This window comes from Miniopterus schreibersii, assembly GCF_964146895.1.
Source record: "Miniopterus schreibersii genome assembly, chromosome: 4".
In the NCBI taxonomy this organism is placed as follows: Eukaryota; Metazoa; Chordata; class Mammalia; order Chiroptera; family Miniopteridae; genus Miniopterus; species Miniopterus schreibersii.
Window position 1 is genome coordinate 71466226 of NC_138105.1, and position 23648 is coordinate 71489873.

At 50.9% G+C, this 23648-nt stretch overlaps 1 protein-coding gene across 5 annotated transcripts in view; it reads left to right on the top strand.

Moving 5' to 3' along the window:
• Positions 1 to 23648, top strand: part of CACNA1A (calcium voltage-gated channel subunit alpha1 A) — a gene marked incomplete at its 5' end in the record, with an annotated part of 198458 nt that overhangs the window by 156646 nt on the left and 18164 nt on the right. For all 5 annotated transcript variants that reach the window (XM_081134439.1, XM_081134442.1, XM_081134443.1 and 2 more), the window contains 9 exons: positions 402 to 539; positions 2099 to 2300; positions 3383 to 3547; positions 5862 to 5972; positions 10384 to 10467; positions 17878 to 17994; positions 18148 to 18213; positions 18384 to 18499; positions 19821 to 19971. In XM_081134439.1, the coding sequence (XP_080990565.1) occupies positions 402 to 539; positions 2099 to 2300; positions 3383 to 3547; positions 5862 to 5972; positions 10384 to 10467; positions 17878 to 17994; positions 18148 to 18213; positions 18384 to 18499; positions 19821 to 19971 (1150 nt within the window). The remainder of the gene's footprint in view (positions 1 to 401; positions 540 to 2098; positions 2301 to 3382; positions 3548 to 5861; positions 5973 to 10383; positions 10468 to 17877; positions 17995 to 18147; positions 18214 to 18383; positions 18500 to 19820; positions 19972 to 23648) is intronic.

Sequence of the window (23648 nt, forward strand, 5' to 3'; positions counted from 1 at the left end):
TGGCGTTTGGCCAGAGCTCAGCTTTGATTCCTGCCCTGAAAAGGAGCAGCCACCGCCCCCATTGGCCTGACGAACCCAGAAATGTGCCTGTCTCTCTCCCTGCTCTTAAACCCCCAAATCTGAGGCTCCCCCACCGAGACTAGAAGTTTTCGCATTGGAAGAGGGTGCTAGCCTCCGTCGGCACTGCCACAGGTCGTGGGGTCACAGCGTCACCCGTGGGCTTGTCGCAAGCTGGATACACACACGAGGGAGAAATACGGGGTGTCTCTGCTTCCCGGGCTGAGGGAGAGGCAGTGTGGGCTGGTGCGCCCCTCTTCCTCCTCCTCCTGTCTCCAGGAGCCAAAGACAAGTGTCCCGAGCCCCCTTCCTGCTCTTACTAACGGCCCCACTTTCCGTGGCAGCGGCAAGTACCTCCTGTACGAGAAGAACGAGGTGAAGGCGCGGGACCGCGAGTGGAAGAAGTATGAGTTCCACTACGACAACGTGCTGTGGGCCCTGCTGACGCTCTTCACCGTGTCCACGGGCGAAGGCTGGCCGCAGTAAGTGGGCCGCCAGGGAGCCCCGCAGGAGGAGCGGGCCCCGGGGAGCAGGAGAGGAAAGGGGCTGAGAGCCCACTGCTGAGAAAGACCTGGGAGGGGCAGTGTGCTCCTGACTCCCCAAGATGGGGGCCCTGCTAGATGCCCAAGGGTTGTCACCAGGACGTCAACCTCCACATGTGGCCGGGCTTCTAGGGGCAGAAGTCCAGCCCTCACTTAGCTCACCAGGCTGAGTGCACGGGGCTGCATCCCAGGATCTCCCAGAAGGGGCACTGTTTCTAATTTACCGAAAGGCTCCCTGTACACAGGCAGTCATGTCCTCTTAACCCTTTCTATGCTGGCGAATGCAAATCTCCAAGACAGGGCACTGTCCAGGTCTGACCACAGGACCATTCTCTCCCAGAGGGGCCAGGCCTGGGTGAGACAGTGAGGCTGAACCGTGCAAGTGCAGGGTCGGACCCTGTCTTTATTTGAAATTTTGATGATGTTCATCACGGGGTTTGGGACATTCATTCTGATTTACCAAAATACTGCACTAAAATACTATTTATCTTGATTATTGAGGATATTGGAACCCCCCTTAATTTGTGCCCAAAGCAAGCGCCTCACAGTCTGTGCCTTAGTCCAGCTTCTCCTGGCGATCTGAGAAGCACCAGGTTGAAAGCTGGGTAGATTCCAGTATGTGCCCTCGGCATCCTCACCACCTCCTCTCTCAGCAGTCATGCCAACCCGCACATCTCTACTCACCCACGCACACCCTCAGTGCCCACACACTTGGGGCCAGTGGAGCCCAGAAGGTACCTTTGGGTGAAATATTTAAAGACACTCCTTCCTCAACAGACTTCATTCCATCTGTCAGAAAACCGTTTGTGATATACTTAATGATTTTACTCAAATAAGGCACTTTATGGCCACCTGCCAATAAGTTGTCTACACAAATACACAAATCTATCATGTCTATGGTATGAATGTCACCCCTGGGCACAGAGCCCTTGAGCAGTGCACAACCTCTGCAACCGTACAGAGCAGCTGTGCACACACACTCACGTGCATCCCCATTGCTCCTCTGCAGCTCCTCACCACCTGAACTTAAACACATGTGTGTGCGCGCACACACACACACACACACACACCCCTCCATGCACACACACCCCCCCTGCCTCCATGACCCCTACTCACTCCTGGTTTCAAATCCCAACTTGGCCACGCCTGAGCAGGTCATTTTCGGTGAGTCACTTTAAATTGCTGACAATTGGTTTCCTTGTGTGGAAAATGGAGCCAGTAAGAACCTCCCTAAGAGGGTTGCTGGGAAAATAAATAAACCATTGAACTTCTTTTCTGGCACATAACAGGCTCCCAATACATGGTGGTAAAAGTAGCTGACGTTGTTAACACTCCCCACAGACAAAGGAGGTGAGAAGCCTTCGGCTTCATAAAGTAACCACGGTAACTGGAGTCAGAAAACAGATTACTTTTATTTCTTGTACATTTTCTCTTAATATTTCTCTCTGTTCCTGTCCCCTTGTCCCACTTGCCCCACCTCCCCACCTCGGTCCTCAAAGGGTTCTCAAGCACTCCGTGGATGCCACCTTCGAGAACCAGGGTCCCAGCCCCGGGTACCGCATGGAGATGTCCATCTTCTATGTCGTCTACTTTGTCGTGTTCCCCTTCTTCTTCGTCAATATCTTTGTGGCCTTGATCATCATCACCTTCCAGGAGCAGGGCGACAAGATGATGGAGGAATACAGCCTGGAGAAAAATGAGGTGCCACTTATCAGTTGCATCCCCCATTTAAAAATAGACACTCCCCTCCCCCACCTTCCCACATACATACACACAGGAACCAGCTTCTGGGGGCATGTGGGGAGGGAACAGCAGCATTCTACAAGCAGAACCAGTCTGTGGTTTCCAGAGGAAAATATATCAAATAGAAGATGTATGCATCAGACAGTTTAGACTAGGTTATGCTTCAGTAACAAGCATCCCCCAGGTCTCACTGCCAGTTATCCATAAAGGGGGTGATTTCTTGCTTACCTTGCATGTCCCAGTGGCTCTGCTCTATGTCGTCATTATCCTCATTCCTTCCAATATGCTTCAGATAAAAAAGAGAATATATATGGCAAACCATCACCCAACTCTTGAGGCTTGTGCCCAGAAATAACACAAGTCACCTCTGCTCACATTTCATTAGCCTGAGTGAGTCACACATCCACATGGGATGTCAGTGGGGCTGGGAAGTATAACGTCCCTCAGGGAGGGGTGGCGAATATTTATGAATGAAAATCCAGTACACCAGAGTGTATAGACATGGTCCTTTGTCTAGCATCATCCAAGCTAGATGGAGGATCTAGAATGTATCCTTCCTCTACTCTGTTGGCACCTAAGACATCATAACCATGATTCCTCCCTCTCTCTCTCCCTCCAAGAGGAAGAGAAGCAAAGTATTCAGTAGGAAAGAATGGTTAGGCTTCAAAGTGAAACTTTAGTTTAAATTCAGGTTTGGCCCAGTTTATAGCTGTTCCACCTCAAGCAAGTGGCTTAACCTCTCTGGGCGTCTATTTTCTCATCTGCAAAGTGGAGCTATTAATAGTACCTACTTCCCATGTTTGCTAAGGGGATTCCATGAGATAATCGGGGACATGTCAGTGCCAGTTCTGGCAGACGGTGACTTCTCAAGGAGCCATGGCTGTTGGGAGAACAGAGCCATCATGGCAAACTTATGTGGAGTCCAGGAATCCTAGCTGGGGGCAGGATGTGGCGGAGAGCCGTGCCAAGTTAGCCAGAGGGTGTTCAGTGTCTGGCGCTCTTCGCCTCTGGCCCTCACGCCACTGGCCTGTCTCCCACAGAGGGCCTGCATCGACTTCGCCATCAGCGCCAAACCTCTGACCCGACACATGCCCCAGAACAAGCAGAGCTTCCAGTACCGCATGTGGCAGTTTGTGGTGTCTCCGCCTTTCGAGTACACCATCATGGCCATGATCGCCCTCAACACCATCGTGCTCATGATGAAGGTGAGCCCCTGGCCCTGCTACACCCCACCACATCCCTGCACCCCATATCTGCCCTCCTCTAGCAAAATGGAACCATCTGCTGTGAGACCACACTGTTACCACCCAGCCTGTGCCTGACACACACTTCCGACCACTCTGTCTGGCCTGCTCCTTCTAGCGCGACCTGCACAGCCCTTCCTCCAGGAAGCCTTCCCTGAACTCCCAACACTGCACCAGGTGCCCATCTTTGCAAGCATCCTACAGTGTTCTCATATGCCCTGATATCAGTGTAGGTTGCCCGACAGTCTCCCCACCAGCCTGTGAGTTCCAAGGGGCCAGACAAGTCCTGGTCACCCCTAAATTGCTAGGGTTCCATGAGGGTCTGACTGGAGGGAACAAAAGGCCCTTGCTAAATGTTTGATAAATGACATAAGGAAGGAGGGACAGGTAAGGACCTTGCCACCCTCAGGGCCACACAGCCTCTTTCCATTTGTGCTTTGAAGACCAAAGGCCTGGATTTGAGTCCAGCGCTGCCCTTTAATTCATTGTTTAACCTTGCACAGTGACCCATGACTTCTCAGGGCTTCGGTTTTCCTATAAATAAAATGGGGGTGTTAATAATAACACCGTCCTCCCCCAGTTGGAGAGGAGGATTGAATGGAAAGTTCAGGCAAAGACATTAACACATTTCTGGATGCTTCAAAAACACTCAATAAACTGAGCTGCAAATTTTTGAACTGGTGAAAAAGTAGTGCCTGTTTTCATTCAAAAACCCTTCTCCATAAGCAGGTTCTTTTATTTTTTCATTGTTATGATGATGAACAGTTTCAAACAAATGGAAGAGAACGGATACGTAGAGCACAGCATTTCTCAAACTAATGTGCGCACGGATCATCTGGGTCTTGTTAATGGCTATGCTGGTTCGGCAGGTCTGAGATGGGCCTGGGACTCTGCATTTCCCAACAGCATCCCTGGACCACACTTTGAGTGTCCAGGCCCTCATGGACACCCAGTCTCCATTACCCACAGTTACCCATCTAAAACACTTTACTTTTAACTTCATCTATTTTTTTCTCATTTTTTAAAATATATCTTATTGATTTCAGAGAGAGGAAGGGAGAGGGAGAGATAGAAAAATGAATGATGAGAGAGAGTCATTGATCGGCTGCCTCCTGCACACCCCCTGCTGGGGATCGAGCCCCAACCCGGCCATGTGCCTGCACCTGGAATTGAACCTCGATCTCCCACATCGTAGGTCAATGCTCAACCGCTAAGCCACGCCAGCTGGGCTCTCATTATTTTTATTGAGGTGAAATTCACATAACATAATATTCACCATTTCAAAGTGTACAATTGAGTGACATTTAGTATATTCACCATATTGTTCAGCCACCACCTCCATCAATTTCAAAGCAGTTCCATCCCACAAAAGAAAACCAGTCCCCATTGGCAGTCACTCCCCATTTCCTCTCCCCTAGCCCTTGCAACCACAGTCTGCTTTCTGTCTCTATGGATTTACCTATTATGGACACTTCATCTATGTTTTTTAAGTATTTTAAATTATAAACACCACACTCTTTTGCCCTTAAGTTCTTCAGTATGCATTTCTTAAAAAGAAGAGCATTTTCTTACACATTCTTATTTTTGACAAGATGAGTGATAATTCCCTAAGATCTATATTGAATTGTCCCTAAAATGTCTTTTACAGTGAGTTGTTTTTTGAGCCAAGATCTAAATGGCTACATTGGGCCTCCAGTTTTTGTCTTGTAAATCTCTGACCTCCCCATCCATACCTTCTTTTTTTTTTCCACGCTCTTGACTTTTTGAGGAAACCAGATAAACCGAGTGAAATGGTTCCAGCCCTGGGTGCATGGGTTCCCTCGGGGTACTATATCATCTTCCTCCATCTGCGATATTTCCTAAACTGGGAGTTAGGTCTAAAGGTTATAGATTCAAGTCTGATTAAATAGTTCAGTCAAGAATATTTTATAAGGAGTCAGAAGAGCAGTTACCTCGGGCAGGTGACCAACTGGCGAGGGATACAGGAAAACTCTTTGGGGTTGGAAATGTTGTAAACCTTGGTCTGGGAGTGGTCTCATGGGAGCATGCAGGTAGGAATGAAAAGAGAGATCTGAGGAAACAAAGGAAATCCTGTAGGGAGCATGCTTTAGACATCCTCGCAAGTCCCACCCAGCCAGGCTGACCCAGGGTCTAAGACAGGATCCAAGAAAGGAGATTTTGTTTTGATGTGAAGAGCTTGCCTGGAGTTGACTCCACAGGGCATCAATAGGGACCCCAAGTGTGACCCCGACACCCTTCCCTCTTCCTACTCTAGTTCTATGGGGCCTCGCTTGCTTATGAAAACGCTCTGAGGGTGTTCAACATCGTCTTCACCTCCCTCTTCTCTCTGGAATGTCTGCTGAAAGTCATGGCTTTTGGGATTCTGGTAAGTACAGCCTTGGGGCTAGAGTTGGGGGTTAGGGGGAAGCAGGGAGGGGCACTGGGGGCTGGGTGGTGGTCTACTCACCTGGCCCAAGCCCCCCAACCCCCATGGTGGCTTGAGCATCCCTCCAATGCCCACAGACTCTACTTAGACGTTCTTGTGCTTGCCAGGTAGCAGTGACAATACCTGGCACATGCTGACTTGTTATGTGCAAGGCGTTCATTCCTCAAAATGACCCAAGGGGTGGGAATAACTGTCATCCAGGGGTTTTAGAAACAAGCAAACTGATATCCAGACAGTCCAAGTCCATGGCGTTCAAACTGTTACAACTGCAGTCCACAGTAAGAAATACATTTTACAATGGAGCCCGGCACACAGGCGTGCATATCGGCAACCAAAATGAAATTTTCATGAAATTAGTGCCAACCCTTATCACATGCCCTGAACTCTGAAGTTGTCAATTCTACTGGATTCCATTTCCTTGTTTTTTTCAAATGCAGTTTAGAACCCACTCACTTGATCTCACCTCCCAGTAATGCAAATGGTCTTAGCCTGAGGCCCACTGAGCCCTGAAGGGATCTGTGGATGGGTGAAGGAGGATCTGTGAAATTACATGTGAAAAAATTACATCTTTATCTTTTGCCAGCTGCTAACTGGACTTTAGCATTTCCTTCCATCTTGCAGGCAGACAACAGACCCCTGCAGTATTAACAATACAACCTGTGTCACTGATAAAATCAGATGCCTGCCTTGTGGATTACAGAGGTTGCAGGGACTTCAGAGTTCAATTTGTGCTCCTCATTGCTTTAGATTGCTGGTGGTTACCAAACCTCCCATTAAAACATATTTAGTGTATTGAAGTGCATTCATCATTAGATCACATTTAAAAATATTTTTGATCATTGTATTTCAATATAATGAGTGTTCTTGCAATTCTGAGTATTTTATTTTATGCATTTATAAAACTTACTCTCAGAAGGTCTTCCCAGATGAAGAAGGCCTGAGGTGAAGAAGGCCTGAGCTGAATGGGTTGTAACTTGGGGTGACTTCAAGAAGGTCCCCAGTGAGTGACCAAGCTGAGACTTGAAACAGGGTGTCTTCTCTCTTGACCACCCCATTAGCCTGTTTCTCTGCGAGAATGATCTGCAGCATGTGGTGCCAGCCTGCGTCTCAGGGGGGATGGAGCCTGGCTCTCACCTTGGCTTCCCAAAGTGGTAAAGGGCGTCAGAGTTAGCACCCGAGAGATCTTGATTCAAATAGTATCCAGGCTCCGTCACCTCAGCTCTCTCTCCTCCATCACAAGAAGGGCCCGCCCTCTGCCTCTCTCTCAGAAGAGCTCTTGCAAACCCTAAATGCAAATAATGTGTGTCTGGGGACAGTGAAGCCTGGCAGTGAGCACTCAATAAATGCTAGGAAGGGTTACAATAAAGCTCACTGCCCCACCTCTCTCGAATGCAGTGACTCCCAGCTCTGCTACCTGTCCGAAGTACTTGGGGAGATTTTTTTTTAAATATGTTTTTATTTATTTGAGAGAGAAACATCGATGCAAGGAGAGAAACATCAGTCGGCTGCCTCCTGCACGCCCCCTACTGGGGATCTAGCCCAGAACTCGGGCACGTGCCCTGACCTGGAATCAACGTTCCACCAACTGAGCCACACCAGCCGAGCTTGGGGAGATTTTTTAAAAATTGAATCATGCCCGGCGGGCGTGGCTCAGTCGGTTGAGCGTCAACCTAGGATCCAGGCGATCGGGGTTCGATTCCCGGTCAAGGCACATGCCCGGGTTGCGGGCCCAATCAATGACTCTCTCATCATTGATGTTTCTGTCTCTCTCTCTCCCTCACCTTTCCTCTCCCTGAAATTAATAAAGATATATTTTTTATAAATAAATAAATAAATAAATAAATAAATAAAATTGAATCATGCCCCAGACCCACCCCAAGATTCTAATCCACTTGGTCTGGTGGGGGTCCCTGAATCTGTATTTTTTTAAAGATTTTATTTTATTGATTTTTATTGATTTTTTTAGAGAAAGGAACAGGGGCGGGAGAGCGATGTGAGAGAGGAACATCAATCAGTTGCCTCCCACACACACCCCAACTGGGGATCGAACCCAGAACCTGGGTATGTGCCTGCCACCTTTTGGTGCACGGGACAACGCTCCAACTAACTGAGCCACCCTGCCAGGGCCTGAATCTATTTTTAATAAATTTCCCCAGGGGAGTCCAGGGTACTACTCAGGCTGTCAGGCCCTGCACTGCATACCAGCCAGACAGGGGAAGCACGCTGAAGCCAGGACAGTGGCAGCATTCCTGTCCTGGGAATGCCACCAGGACAAGTCATAGAATGTGTATGGGGAAGAGCTTGAGCTCTGATGTGCCCATACCTGGGTGCGAATCCTGCCTCAGCCCCTTTCTAGCTGTGTGGCCACAAGCAGGGCACTTGGCCTCTTTGCTCCTGTGTCCACATCTGCAAAATGAGAGTACCATGGGCCCTGCCCAATGCAGCTGTGAGGCAATTTTCATTCCTAATCAGTCTCCTGGTGATGAAGTGATTTTCTGCCACAGGCTGGGGCTCCAACTCCCCAGCCTTTGACAGTCCCACAGGGGCCTACACAAAGCCTCCCGCTTCCATTTTAGATGAAACCCCAAGTTCCCCATGTGAAATTTAGGCCATAGAGGGGAGCCTTGTAGTCCAGGGGCTTGAGGCCTGTCACTACACGCCGAGGAAGTTGCCTTCTTTTGGGATCCCCCAGAAGCAGAACCTGAGACAAGGATTGAGTGAAAAGAACTTATCTGAGAGGTGACCCCAGGAAATACATGGTAGGGGAGATGGGGGTCCCAAAGGTATCCAGTACAGGTTGAAGTTCTGCTGGGGATCTCCAGGTGGCAGCAGAGCACATCAGCATCATTCAGTTCACAGGGGAGGGAGTTGGGGTGTTACCCTCCAGTGCCCATCAGCCATAATTAAAGGCTGCTCCCAGGGGAGCTGTTCATTCCCCAGCAAATATGCAGCCTGGGAGAGCCCCTGAGCAGAGTAACAAAGGTGCGCAGTCATAATATGAAGGGATATGAGCAGGGCCCCAGCAGCACCTGCTAAAATACTAAAAGTGCCAGCGGAACCTCAATTGCTTTTAGGTAAAACAACAACGTCACCTATTGAGCACCTACTGTATACCAAATTTCGCTGAGACTCCATTATCTTATTGCTCTTATACCCTATCTTCCAGAAGAGGGCGCCAAGACCCACAGAGTCCAGCTCAGGACATTTAACTCAACCTTGCTGAAAGAATTTGATACTGGGAAGCTCCAAAGTCTGGGCCCGTCTCCGTGAGGCAGAGGGGCTGCTGCAGAGTCAGACACTCAGGGGGGTAGCTGAGCACTTAGAACAGCCCGGCCTCTGCTTTGTGAGGATGCTGGGAAGGCCTGTGTTTGGTATGAGTCCCACCAAGCCTTGAGGGGAGGGCCATCTAAGCCAGACCCTTAGACCCAAGCAAGGGTGGGCTCAAATCCTGTGAAATATTTCAGTATTTTAACGACAATTAGCTGTACCTATGTGTCCCAGTTGAGCCAGTACCCAGCCCAGGGATATACCAATCAGAACCTATTAAGTCAGCTACAGTAACAAACAACCCCCACATCTCAATTGCTTTGTTGACATTCAGCACGGGGGCTCTTTGCCTATAGTTACTCAGGGACCCAGACTCTTGAAGCATCCCCCATCTGGAATGTCCCAGGTTGCCAAGGTTAAGAGAGTTCTGGGAGTCTCACACTGGCCAGGAAGTGACTCACGCGGCCTCTGCTCACAGCCCGTCTGCTGGAACTGGACACATGGCCCTGTCTAACCACTAGGGAGCCCAGAAGGCCTCTCCACCCTTGTTACTATTCCCTTTCTCCAGATTAGGAAGTGGAGGCCCAGAGAGGTTAAGTCACTAGCCCATAGCCACACAGCTGGACAGTAGCAGAGCTGGGATGTGAACCCAGTGGTCAGTCCTTTTGGGGAGTATGCTGTAAACACAGTCCTAATTCAATAGGGTCCTCAACATAGCATCTGGACTCGAGGTCCCAGCCTGGGGTCAAATCCTGACTTCCGTGCTGCTCGCCTACCAGGGGGGTGAACGACTTCACTCTCTGAACTTGTCTCGTTTAAATGGGTGATAATCCTTGCTTCCAAGGGTCTTCTCCCCAGCAAAGCTGAAGAGGGACCTAGAGGCCCCCTCTGGGGCCAGGCGAGCCAGTGGCAGGCCTGTGGTTCTGTGGAAGAGTGACCCAGAGGAGCCCACTCACTTTGCTACTTAAATGACCAAGACTGTCCCAGGCACGTGGGCCAATCGGCACCTGTGCCCCGGCTGGTCATGGGGGGCTGGGCATGGAGCCCTGAGATGGCATCTCTGTCTTGTGGGTCCCCATTCTAGAATTATTTCCGCGATGCCTGGAACATCTTCGACTTTGTGACTGTTCTGGGCAGCATCACCGACATCCTCGTCACTGAGTTTGGGGTAAGTTTCCTGCCAGCTTCTTTCTGGGCAACTCCTGGCGGGGGGGGGGGGGGGGCAGGGAAGAGGTCATCCCAAAGCAGCAGGTCCCAACAGCCACAGCTGGCTCTTCCTAGCACTTGGCCCTGAACAGAGAAGCAGAGCCCCCAAAGGCAAGGGTGCCCCCCCAGGAGGGCAGCTCAAGAAGATAGGGGTTCCCAAAGCCACGGCCATGGAACCAGCACTGCAGCACCAACTCCTCTGCCTTGTTGACTTATGAATAAACCATGGGGTTGAGTGTATTGAGAGAACTGAGACTCTTAAAGGGTCCAAGGCTGAGCCCCACCCCAAACCCCATACAGTGTTGGGCGCCCAGAGGGAATCAGCTTCAAGTCCATTCTGCCTGAACTAACAACTCTGGTTCATGGGCAGGAGGGAGCAGTGACCCTTGGGCCAGCAAAGGGACACCACACCCAGAGCCTTGGGAGGATCACAGGACATCCACCCTCTCTATCTCCAGACCCCAGGGTTCCCATGTGGGGGTCTCTGGACCTCTTTGGGATGGCCCCACATTGTCCTTCTGCCTTGTCTAGAAGACTCGGGGCCCCAGAACTCCTAGTCAAGACCCCCTCTTTGGCTGTTTGCCAGTGAGACCAGGTTTGAGGGCCTTCAAGAGGTTCAGGGGAGAGTAGGAAATCCTCAAAGCAGGAGCAAAAGGGCAGCATGTGTCAGAGCCAAGAGCCAGTGTGACATCCACCTCATAATAATAGCAATAAAAATGATGGCTGACAAGAATGGGGCATTTGCTGTCTGCCAGGCACTGTGCCAAGCATTTTACATGGATTAGCTCATGGTATAGGTGTAGGACTCGGCATATAAGAGAATTCCCTCAGAGGGTTGAACTGAAGGAATCAGAAAGCAAAGCCTTCCCTTGGAGAGGTAGGGAGGCATCCAAAACCCAGCCACTGTCAGGAGCTGTTACCTGCCCAGGTGCTGAAGTGGGGAGGGAACCTGAACTGGATTGGGGATGGGCCACCTGATGGTACACATGGAGGAACAGAGCCTTAACAGAGACTAGGGACCAATACAGGAAGCAAGCCTGTGGGTAGAAATTCCCCAGCCTTTCTCTCCTTGTGCCCTGACTCGTGCCTGCACCTCCCATTGGCCAAGCCCAGCCAAAAGAGAGCCAGAGGCCCAGGATCCAGGGGGATGCTCAGAATAGGCAGAGAAGAGCAGAGAATAGATCTGGGTGGGGTGCTGCCCAAGAAAGAGGGTATTGTACCATTTCACAGATGAGGAAACTGAGGCACAGTGCTCAGGGAAGTGAGGCACCTGCCTAAGTTTACACAGCCAAGGCTGCTGACTCCTGAGAACGCATTTGTGTTTCCTGGGCTATCCCCATATGATCCCCAGCAGAAAGAAATCAATTGACCCATTCTCTATCCTGGAAGACTGGCAGGGCTGGGGAACTACACAGAAGAAGGCCATTCCTTGGTTCATCTCCCAACACCCTCACCCAAGTGGTATCCTGGCTACACTTCTTTGCCTTCAGCTCCAGTGATCCAGAAGTTTCTCCTTCCCCTCATCTCACCCCTGACACTTTCCTTTAGAGAGGTCATGCCCACCTGGGGTCTGTCCCTATTGGGGTGCCCCCACCTGGCCACTGTCCCCTGTCAGAGAGCCAGAGCCTAGACCTCACCTTTGTCCTAAGTTTCTAAGAGGTCTTAGCTCCAGCTGGCATCTTACCATCCAGCTGAGCTCTAGACAGCCTTGAACCAATGATCCTCTAGGTCAAGAGGTTGGAAGGAGTGGCCCACCACTCCAGTAAGGCAGGTGGAGAAAGTTAGTTATAACCTCCATTTGCCAGTAAGAGATACATAGGGCTGGACCCCAACAGCTCATTCTCCTGGCTGCAAGGCAGGGGAGGCAGGAGGGTGGGCAGCATGGGATCCAATTCAAGGACATCAGGACTATTGCAGTAGCCAACAGCCCTCCCTACGAGCTGTTTGACTTTGAGCAATGGTATTACTTCTTGACCTGTATAAAGGGATAATCTTCATAACTAACCCCAGCAGATCTTGCAAGCCTCCCATTCATTCATGCAATCAGTAAGCATGCATTGAGCACCTGCTGTGTGCCACGCACTGTTATAGGTGCTGGAGACAGAGCAGTGAGCAAGTCAAAATATACAAGAAAGCTGCCCCAAAGGGCTGACATTCTAAGGAGAAAAATGGCAACTTCTAACAAGTCAGAGCCATCTGTGTGAAGTGCTTGACACAGAACCTACCAGAAAATAAATAGTTCACAAATAGTGGCTATGGTTATTGCTATTATTACCGTGAATGTACTTGGAGTTTTAGTTTGTTAGCCAGCCCCCCAGCTCTGAGTTAGAATCATTCAGAGGGAAAGATAGAGGGCGGGTGTTTGGACCCTTTTAAGAATGATAAACCCAACCTGGAGTGGGGGAAGGCCTGCCCTGCCGGGCAAGGAGCCCACAGTCATCCCTTCTGCCTCCCAGGTAAGCCCACTAGGCCTGAGGCAGGAGGAACCAGACCCTCGGGAGGGCAGGTCCCCAGGGTTTTGGGGGGAGAGGGCATGAGACCCACTGGGCCTCAACTGCTGCCCGCAAGTGGCCGGGGTGACGTGGGTTTGCCCTGCGTGCGATGGATAATGACTGTGTTTCTTGTCTTGTCTCTTTTCATGCCTGCTCTTTAAACTGTATATTGGCACAACGCCGTCTGAAAAACTCATCCAATCAAAATGCACTATGAAATTCATTTGTTCATCCATGACGTGGTCTGTGTGTTCATACACCAATGACTATCTCCCAACCCACCACCACCACCCCCACTCCCCGCCCGGGAACCGAAACCCATTGGTTTTTTGGCACTGGTTACAAATCAACCTAAAAAACGCTGAACACGCCTCCCCAACTGTCCCCGCCCGCCCGCTCCCCCTCCATCTTCAACATCTGCATCTAGAATCCGGTTGGTCTTACTTCTTTCTGAAGTCTAAATGCCTTACATTAACTGTGAACGCATCTTCTCGCAGCAGCATTGCACGTCATGCCCTGGGCTTTCTGACTTGGAATGCCTGACACACCACCCCCACCCCCACCCCCACCCCCACCCCGTCTGTCTGTCCCTCTCTCCAACCCCCCAGCCCCCTCCCTCTTCATTCCTACAGAGCCCCTCCCTTCTCATTGTTTTCATTGGGTTCTGAATTGGGGTTTTCTCTTTGGCTTGGTTTGCATCTTTTGCAGAGAAAAGAACGGGTTTGCCAGGACAAGTCGGCTGGCCAGGTCTCCCAGCCCATTGCTTACACACATCTGACCCTCGGAATCCTCAGCTACCCTCAAATCACTCCAGTTCCCTGTTCAGCTCCTTGGAGCCTGAGCCCTGGGAAAGCTCCTCCCATCCCTCACCCCATTCTAAGCCCTCAAGCTCTTTGGGCTTCATCACCAGAGACAAATCTCCAAGTCTGATGGAGGAGGTCTGAGAGGTGGGCAGCATGCGGTCAAAGACTCAGGCGAGGGGGACTCAGAACAGCTAAGGCTGGGATCTGGCTGCTGCCAGAAGGGCCGGCCAGCCAGGGCCCTCTTCTGAAGCCCTGATCTGCACAGGCACGTGTGCCCCCCCACACACACACACAGTCACTGCACACACATGCCCTCTCCTCTTTCTGCCTCTGACCCTCCTCTCTCTTCTCTCCCCTCTACATAGACACACATGCGTGTCCCTCTCCTCTCTTATATCCATCCACCCTGCTGTCCATACCCCCCACCCCAGCACACGCTGTCTCCATCTCTCCCCTCACTTATTCAGCTCCTTACACACTTGCGTACCTCTCACTCTGCTAAATCTCACCTGCCTCTTCCCCACCCAGCCCTGAGCCCTTTGAAGGACCCCCAATGGCATCTTTGCACCAGGATTCCTCCCTGGCTAGCGCTCCACGTGCGCCCATTTACCAAACATTTAATGAATCCCAGTTCCATGCCACAGATGGAGGGGTGGGCAAAAGAGGACACCACCACTGCCCCCCTCACCTACAGTTAGGTGGGGGAGGCAGGCATTGGTCAAATCACCCCTCAAACCCACTTGAAATTATAACTGTGCTGCAAGCTTCAGGATGAGCAGTGTTAACAAGGTGGGGAGAGGGGGAAGGGCATACGACGCCCAGGACAGCACATGCAAAGGCCCAGTGGCAGGACAGCATGCAGGGGTCAGGGTCTGCAAGTGAGGGGGTGTGGTTGGAGCAAAGAGCAGAGGAAGGCTGACCCATAGGAAGTAAAGAGGGCAGAAGGGGGCAGGCCCCTGGGGGCCTTGTGTGGGAGCCCGGGAGGATTTGGAACAGGGGAGGCGCCATCAGAAGCGTGATTAGATAAAATCACTGTGGCTGCAGGGCTGGGAGCGGTCTGTCAGGGTCTGGGCTGGAAGTGGGCACCAGGAATGTCAGCCCTGGGATGTGGAGGAGGCCAGCAGAGGACTACCCATCTGAGCAGGACCTCTCCAGGACCCAGGGATGGGTCACCTCTGGGCTGTGGGCAAGAGAGGTACCTGGAGGGATGAGTCTGGCTTGAACTGGGAGGTGGAGGTTAGAAGAAAGCCCAGGGTGGGGAAAAGCAAGAGTGTTTGAGATGCCTTTAAGGACACCCTGGAAGAAGTCAAGTAGGCAGGTGGTTATGGGATCTGGAGCTCAAAGGCCAGTTCTGGGCTGGAGGTGGCAGGATTTCCTACAAATGGCAGGATTTCTCTGGAGCCTTTGGGTGGGTGGTTCCCATGTCCTGAGTGCTTACACACCTGAGCACCGCCAGCCTTCAGGGCCTGTGCCCCACCCAGGCACCCTGGAACCTGGATGCACAGGGCAGGGCTGGTGGAGAGGACAGCTGCTCCTTGTGGCCTGTGGACGGAAAGATGGAAGCTAGAAAAAGGGAAGTTGCCGGAAGTTCTGTGAGCACTTGAAGGACTCGATGCAGACGTGGGAAGAGGTGTAGGGGTGGATGAGGGCAGACTAGCACCTTCCCCTGCCCCATCACCTGGACCTCTCTCATCTCCACCCCTACTACCCTGTGTGTCTCCCTTCTCCCTTGGTTCCAAGAAGGGCAGCATGCTCTCTGCACGCATCTCCCTGTGAGCCCCCCTTGCTTCTCCCGCATGGTGGCAGGCTCCCCTGCTCCCCCCTGAGCCCCCGAGGCTGCTTCCAGGGCCTGCCTGCGTCTGCATGCTGAGCCGAGTCCACGTGTATGTCCCACCCCAGGAAGGGATGGCTTGTACTCTGGGGATGGATGGGAGAAGGCTAGGGACACCTGGGCCATCAGCCTCATCCCCAGGTGGAGCTGGGTGGCTAGATAAGGCTGGGAGTCAGGTCAGTGGGGCACAGAATGTGACTCTCTCTTAGCCTAGCTGGGTTTGGGGGCTTATTCGAGGAGCTTGGGACATTGTCACAGCAGTTGGGCCCACTGGGGTCAGGGTAGGATCTCCCAGTCCCCTCTCCCATCCTAGAGATGTGGGGGCCGGCTGATTTGTCCCAGAGAGTGCCCTAGACTTTGCCAGCATATCCAGAGGCATCTCGCCAGCCTCAGAAGTTCCTTGAGCCCCCATCACTGCCTTGGCTCCCAGGCGAGAGCTAGTGGGTACAGATCTGATAGCTGAGAAGCCCTGGGGAACCCGCCTTGTAAGATGCCCATATAATTCATCATCCAAACTTTTGAGACCAAACTTTTGGGGTGCTGTGACTGTCAGGGCAACCTGTATGGTCATCCCTGTGCCATTTGGGAGTGAGGGCTGGGCCAGTTTAAATCTTGCTCCACGCCTGTGTCGAGGTCTCCAAGTACCCTAGAGCAGAATCCAGTTAAGGCCTCCCTGCCTCCTGCCCACTGGGTGATTGAACAGCAGAGATCTCTGTGAACTCAGAATGCCTCTGGTGGCTAATAAGGGGCCATAAGCCGGGAAAGCAGTTGCTGCTTCTAGAACATGGGCCTTTGGCAAACTAGAGGACATATGGCCTACTTCAAGGCGGGCAGCCGCACCTGAGCCCCAACTCACTATTGCCAGGACGAAAGCAGGTTCAGGGTTGCCAGAAAGCCAGATTTGGGAGGGTGGGGGAGTCTGATTTTTAAACAGTGGCAACTATTTTTAATTTAAAAACTGCTCAGGCCCAACAAAATAACTTTGTCGACCAGATGACCAGATTTGGTCCATCTGTGACTTGTAGGGTCTTGTCCCCCACCAGTACCCCGAGACCCTAGATGGCGAGTCCCAGGACAGTTACATAATGACCAGGGCCCGGACCCACCATCTCTGGCTGGCTGCCTCCCACCTCCCCCATCCCCCTGCTGTTTGGCCCCAGGTTCTGGCTTGGGCGGGAGGAGGTAAAGGCAGTAACTAGACAGGGGTCTTTGAGCAGAGGCAGGGGCCACCCAGGGAGGTCCTGGGGGCAGGGACGGCCTACCTCCCCGCCCCCAGCACCGGCCCCTCGGTGGGCCTGGGCTGATGGCCAGCTCACCCACCCACGGGCGCTGCGTACTTCCTGCTTCCCGCAGGCCTGGTCCCGTGCTACTCCACCCAGCCCCAGAAGCTGAGAAGCCATCCCTGAGAGGGGGGAAAAGGGCCCCAAATGCATCTTCTCCGACTCAGCGGGCAGCGAGGACTCGCCCTGCAGCCGAACAGCCCCAGCTCCCTCCCGTCCTCCCCATGCCCGCTCGCCAAGGGGGTAAGAAAAGATGCTCTTCCACTTCTCCAATTGGCTCGAGTCCTCTTGGCCGTGGGGTGAGGTGAGGGCGGGCAGGAGCGGGTGGGCCGCTCGGCAGGGCAGGGCAGGGTGCCCAGTGAGTCCCACGACAGATGCATTTCTGGCCTAGAGCGGAACACGCCCTCGGAACCCGCACATGTCCACCAGGCCTGAGTGCGCTGGCTCCCCCACCCTGCCCTGGTGTTTGTGCATCGTTCGTGTGATGGATTCGGCAACTTGACCCGCTTGTGTCCTATCGTCTCAGTGCATTTGGTTGTTGGGAGAAACAAAAACCATCTCGATTTTTTTCCTGATTGGATGATTTGGATATATTTTCTTTTCCTTGTTCTTTTGTTATTTCTTCCCCACCCCACCCCCACCCCATTCCTTTCTCTTCCTGTTTCTTTCCTTTTCCCCTTTGCGGATGGGGCTGGCAGGGAGGGCTTATGCTTTTTGAGTTGATGCCTTTTCCTCCTTCCCACCCTCTCCCCCACACCCACCCCACCCCACCCCACTTTGTTCCTTTTTCAAGTTTTTTCCTCTGCACCATTGCATTAATAGTGCTTCCTCTCCTCTCCCTCCTTATTTGGGGTCTGGCTTGCTTTTTCCTGTTGGTTGGCTTCACGTAGGGTCCTCTGTGAGTGGTGATGGCTCTAAGCCCCAGGGGGTGGGTGGATGTTCACCCCTCTTTCTCCATTTCCCCAGAATAACTTCATCAACCTGAGCTTCCTCCGCCTCTTCCGAGCAGCCCGGCTCATCAAACTCCTCCGTCAGGGTTACACCATCCGAATTCTTCTCTGGACCTTTGTGCAGTCGTTCAAGGTGAGCCCCTGCCCCTGCCCAGGGTGAGAGGAAACGCAGCGCCCCGTCTCCCGCCGCTCTGGCTGCATCCAGAATGGAGGTTGGCGGTGCTCGTGTGGGCGCCTCGCAGAGAATGTTATCTGCAGGGCTCTTGTCTGACTTCCTTCCCGCCAGGCGCTGCCCTACGTCTGTCTGCTGATTGCCATGCTTTTCTTCATCTATGCCATCATAGGGATGCAGGTGAGTGCTGGCCCCGGATGACCTCAGAGCCGCCCAGGGAGGGCCACCGCCCTTAGGCAGAGCTGGGTCAGGGAGCCCCGTTCAGAGAGGCAGACATGGACATTGCGTGGGGTTTCCCTGGAGCCACTGAGGGGCTCGGCCGGCCTGCTCATCACCCTGCACCCCCCCAGGTGTTTGGCAACATTGGCATTGACGTGGAGGACGAGGACAGTGAGGAGGACGACTTCCAGATCACCGAGCACAATAACTTCCGCACCTTCTTCCAGGCCCTGATGCTCCTCTTCCGGTGAGAGGCCGGTGCTTTCAGCCTCTGTCGCCAGTGGGGGCGTGTCCCTCTCCTTCTCTTCTGGGGGGGGGGTGCCCTCAGTCTTCTGTGCCCGTGGGGCTTGGGATGGGCATGGGGGGCCCAGCCACCCTGAAGGCCCTGGGACTCGAACGTGAAAGGCGTTTGAAGCCATTGACTCCTCCTGACCACCCTGGGAGGTGGGGATTCTTGCAGCCCCATCTGACAGGTGAGGAAACTGAGGCCTATAGACTCTGAGGCTTGATTCTTAATACTGGCTGCATGTTAGAGTTCTTCTTTCATTCATGGGAGCTTTATTGAGCGCCTACTGTGTGCCAGGCACTGCTGTAGGTACTGGGAACAAAGCAGAAACAGACAACATCCTCTGCCCTCTGGAAGCTTATATTTCCTGTGGGAGAGACAATCAGTAATAAATTATAGAGGATACTAGCAGGAGATAAAATTTAAAATTAAGAGGGAAGTGAAGGTACAAAAGAACAAATAATGTATGGTTTTATTTATATGAAGTACCTAAAATGGGGAAACTCAGAGAGAGAAAGCGGAGTAGAGATGCCAAGGCTGGGAGAGAAGACTGGGGAGTTATTGTTTAACGGGCACAAATTTTCAGTTTGGGCAGATGAAAAGGTTCAAAGGTGATGGTTACGCAGCATTGTGAATATGCTTAATGACATTGAGTTATACACTTTAAAGTGCTTAAAATGATCAATTTTATGTTATGTATATTTTGGCACAATAAAAAAAAATTTCTCACTTAACAACAAAAAAGGAATGGAGGGCTGGTAGACTATGCCTCCCCGAAAGGGGTGATATATGAGAGAAATAGGCAAGGAAGGGAGCCATGTGGATATCCGGGAAAAGGCAGTGCAGGCGAGGGTACAGCAAGTACAAAGGCCCTGAGGCTGAAGCATGGCTGGCATGTGGAGAACCAAGAGGAGCGCAGTGTGCCTGGAGCAGAATTACCTAGGGAGAAACTAGTAAAAGATGACAATCACCTGGAAGGAGGGGAGTCTTTTAAACACACCTATGTGCTCAGACCCCATCCAGATCAACTGAATCCAAGTCTGTGCTAGTGAGGCATTGGCATCGGCCCTATTTAAACCATCCCCATGGGCTTCATTGCACAGCCAAGAATGAGAGTCCCCTCCCTGAGCTCCCAGAGAAAACAGGTAACTTACCTGGGACTCAAACCCATGCTGGTCCAGCTCCAGAGCCCACGTGCTTCACCTCGATGCTCTGCCTCCCTGGGAGGCAGTGGTGTCCAGGGCTGGGTGCCCAAGTCCCTGATGCCCCTCTCTGTCCTTAGGAGTGCCACCGGGGAGGCTTGGCACAACATCATGCTTTCCTGCCTCAGTGGGAAACCCTGTGATAAAAACTCTGGCATCCTGACTCCCGAGTGTGGCAATGAGTTTGCTTATTTTTACTTCGTTTCCTTCATCTTCCTCTGCTCGTTTCTGGTGAGTCTGTGGACATGTGGGGGTGGGCTCCCCAGAACTGGCTCCCTCTTAGAGGTGTGGGTTTCTCTAGAATGTGACTCCGAGGCTTTCCTGAGCCAGCCTGGGATCCGGTTAGCCAGGGTTTCTCCCGTCAGCGCTGTTGACGTTTGGGGCTGGGTCATTCTCGGTGGTGGGAGCCGTTCTGTGCGCTGCGGGTTGTTTAACAGCATCCCTGGGCTTGACCCACTAGATGCCAGTGGCACATGCCCCACTACCCTTCCAGTTGTGACAACCAAAAATGTCTCCAGACATTGTCAAATGTCCCCTGGGGGAGGGAGGCAGAATCTCCCCCATTTGATACTCACTGGATATCCTGAGGGAAAACCTAGTGGAGCTGAGAGCTGGTCCCAGGACCCATCTAACTGAGCTGTTGGAGTCTTCCACCTTCTCTCTGAGAGCCGGGTGCCTTCCTGTGTACCATCAGGAGGCAAGAAGAAGTCAGCCACTTAAACATTCTCTGGGGGCTTGGGGCTTTGCAAGGGATTGAATGGGTTTTCACTAGTAAAAGATAAGTTTGCTGGAAGGAGGAATCTCATAGGACCCAAGGATAAGAAACACTGCAAGAGATTGAAACCAAGAACCAGGAAAGAAAAAAAAATGGATGGATAGATAGATAGATGAAAAAAGATGATAGATGATAGATAGATAGATGATGATAGATAGATAGATAGATAGATAGATAGATAGATAGATAGATAGATAGATAGATGATAGATAGATAGATGATAGATAGATAGATAGATAGATAGATAGATAGATAGATAGATAGATAGATGATAGATGATAGATATAGATGATAGATAGATAGATGATAGATGATAGATAGATAGATAGATAGATAGATAGATAGATAGATAGATAGATAGATAGATAGATAGATGATAGATAGATAGAGATGATAGATAGATAGATGATAGATAGATAGATAGATAGATAGATAGATGATAGATAGATAGATAGATAGATAGATGATAGATAGAGATGATAGATAGATAGATAGATAGATAGATAGATAGATAGATAGATAGATAGATAGATGATAGATAGGTAGATGATTGATAGATAGATAGATAGATAGATAGATAGATAGATAGATAGATAGATGATAGATAGAGATGATAGATAGATAGATAGATAGATAGATAGATAGATAGATAGATAGATGATAGATAGGTAGATGATTGATAGATAGATAGATAGATAGATAGATAGATAGATAGATAGATAGATAGATGATAGATAGGTAGATGATAGATAGATAGATAGATAGATAGATAGATAGATAGATAGATAGATGATAGATGATAGATAGATAGATAGATAGATAGATAGATAGATAGATAGATAGATAGATAGATAGATGGATGGATGATAGGTCAGGAACCACAGCAGCTGCCCGCTCTGTCTGCTTTGTCTTTCTCTCTCATGCTCTGTGGGGCCTCATCACTGCACCCCTTTTTGTTCTCTGCTCTCCTTGGAGCAGTCACAGCACAGTCAGAACAGACACTCTTTAGGTGTTTCAAGCAGAGGGTATGGAATACAGGGATTGGCTACACAGGGTTGAAAGAGGAAACACACAACATGGAAAGCACCAGGGATCACTGACTGTAGGAATGCTAGGGATGGAGTATTAAAAGGAAGAGAGGGTGTTACCAACCAACCCAGCTACCTCTGGTACCCCAAAGGGAATGCTGGCATCCTAGCTTTCTGCTGCCCCTGGACAACTGCAGGTGGTACTTGGCTTAACACAAGAGGAACGTATCCTCTCACAGTTCTGGAAGCTAGAAGTCCAGTCAAGGTGTTGTCAGGGCTGTGGTCCCTCCAAAGCCTCTAAGGGGGATCCTTCCTGATCTCTTCCAACTTCGGGTTGCCCCAAGCATTCCTTGGCTTGTGGTGGCATCCTTGTAATCGCTGCCTTCATCTCATGGCCTTCTTCCTGTGTGTTGGTGTCCAGGTTTCCCTATTATGAGGACAGTAGTGAAGTTGGATTTAGGACCCACCCTAATTTAGTATGACTTCATCTTAACTTGATGATATGCACAAAGACCCATTTTCCAAATAAAGTCACATTCACAGGTATCAGAGTTTAGGATTTGAACATGTCTTTTGGGGAAGATACAATTCAACCCACAACACAGACTCTTACAGGAAGGAGGAGTCTCCTTTCCTCTCCTTCCAAGCCTGGCTTCCTGATGGTGGCTTCCATTAGCAGGACATAAGAAGCCAGCTACAGAGGGAGTATAGGAGATGTGGTTTGCAGATCTCGGCCCAAGCACAGGCATCTGTCAGCAAAAGTCCAACACACACACACCCTCTTTAGACTAGTAACTTCACACCGGGAGACCTACAGCCTCAGTCTCACAGCCACTGACCCAGGAGGGTCCATTGCCCAGTTCCAGATTCCCAGAAGAGAGAGTCTGAACGGGCCAGCTCAGAACTAGTCGGATGCCACCATTGTCGAGCAGCTATGGGTGCATATAGAGACAAGAGCTTATAATGCAGCCTATCTGGGAGGGGCAGGAACCCTAGAAAATATCTACAGCACTTGACCATCAGCCCCCCAAGGACAGGAATTTGTTTTGTTCACTGCTGTGTAACCAGTACCTAGGACAGTGACTGGCACAGCAGGTGCTCAATCAATATCATGAAATGATTAATTAAAAATAGTCACTAAAGTTAGGGACATCTAGAATTAAGTGCCACTTATTAATCACCTATTATGTTTACATATAAACATTTGTTTAATACTAACTGTGTGCCAGACCTTATGCTAAGCACTGGGGTATGAGGAGAGAACACAGTTCTCTCAGTTTGCAGGGGTGGTGGGCAGGCAAGTCAGCACATAATAGCAGCACAATCCGATATGTGCTTTGATGGGGAAAACTCAGACTGAGAGAAGGGAGATTTCAAAGATTGGCCCACAAGGTTGGTGAGCAGGAATTAGGCCACATAGCCATCAAATTGGTTGCAAGTAACATAAACCGACTTAAGCAAAATATGTAGTTCACTATCTTATGTAACTGAAAAGTCCAGGTGAAGCTAGATCCTGGCAAGCAGACCCCATCCCCTTTGCTGTTGTCCACACTGGCTTTATTCTCATACTCTCTCCTTGTAGAGGCAAGATAGCTGCCAGAGTGCCAGCAAAAATCCCAGAGAAGGCTCTCATTGGCCACCTTGGGTCATGTGCCCTTCCCTAACCAGTCACAAGCCTATGGAACCATGAGATCGGGATCAGCCACACCCAACCACAGCATCTAAATGTAAAGGGGTTACCCAGGTGGTGTTACCCAAAGGGAGAAAAATAATGATGTTCCCTAAAGGAACAACTTTTGCAAAGGCCTGGAGGCAAAAGCAATGCAAGCTCCCCATGTGTTAAGGGCCAGAAGAACACACAAAAAGGAGCTGCCAGATGCAGATGAGGACAGGAAAATTCATCCATCCATCCATTCTAGAAGTAGTATTTGCTGAGTGCTTACTTTGTGGTGGGGCTGGGAACACGACAAGGTTCTTGCCCACATGGAGCCTTCACTTTGGCCTTGTTGGAGGCCAAGTATGGGAGGTTTTAGGGTCATGGCAGTTCCCTTTGTTTTGGCCACCATTTCACATAGCCTCTCCTCCCTCTCTCTCCAACTCGCTAT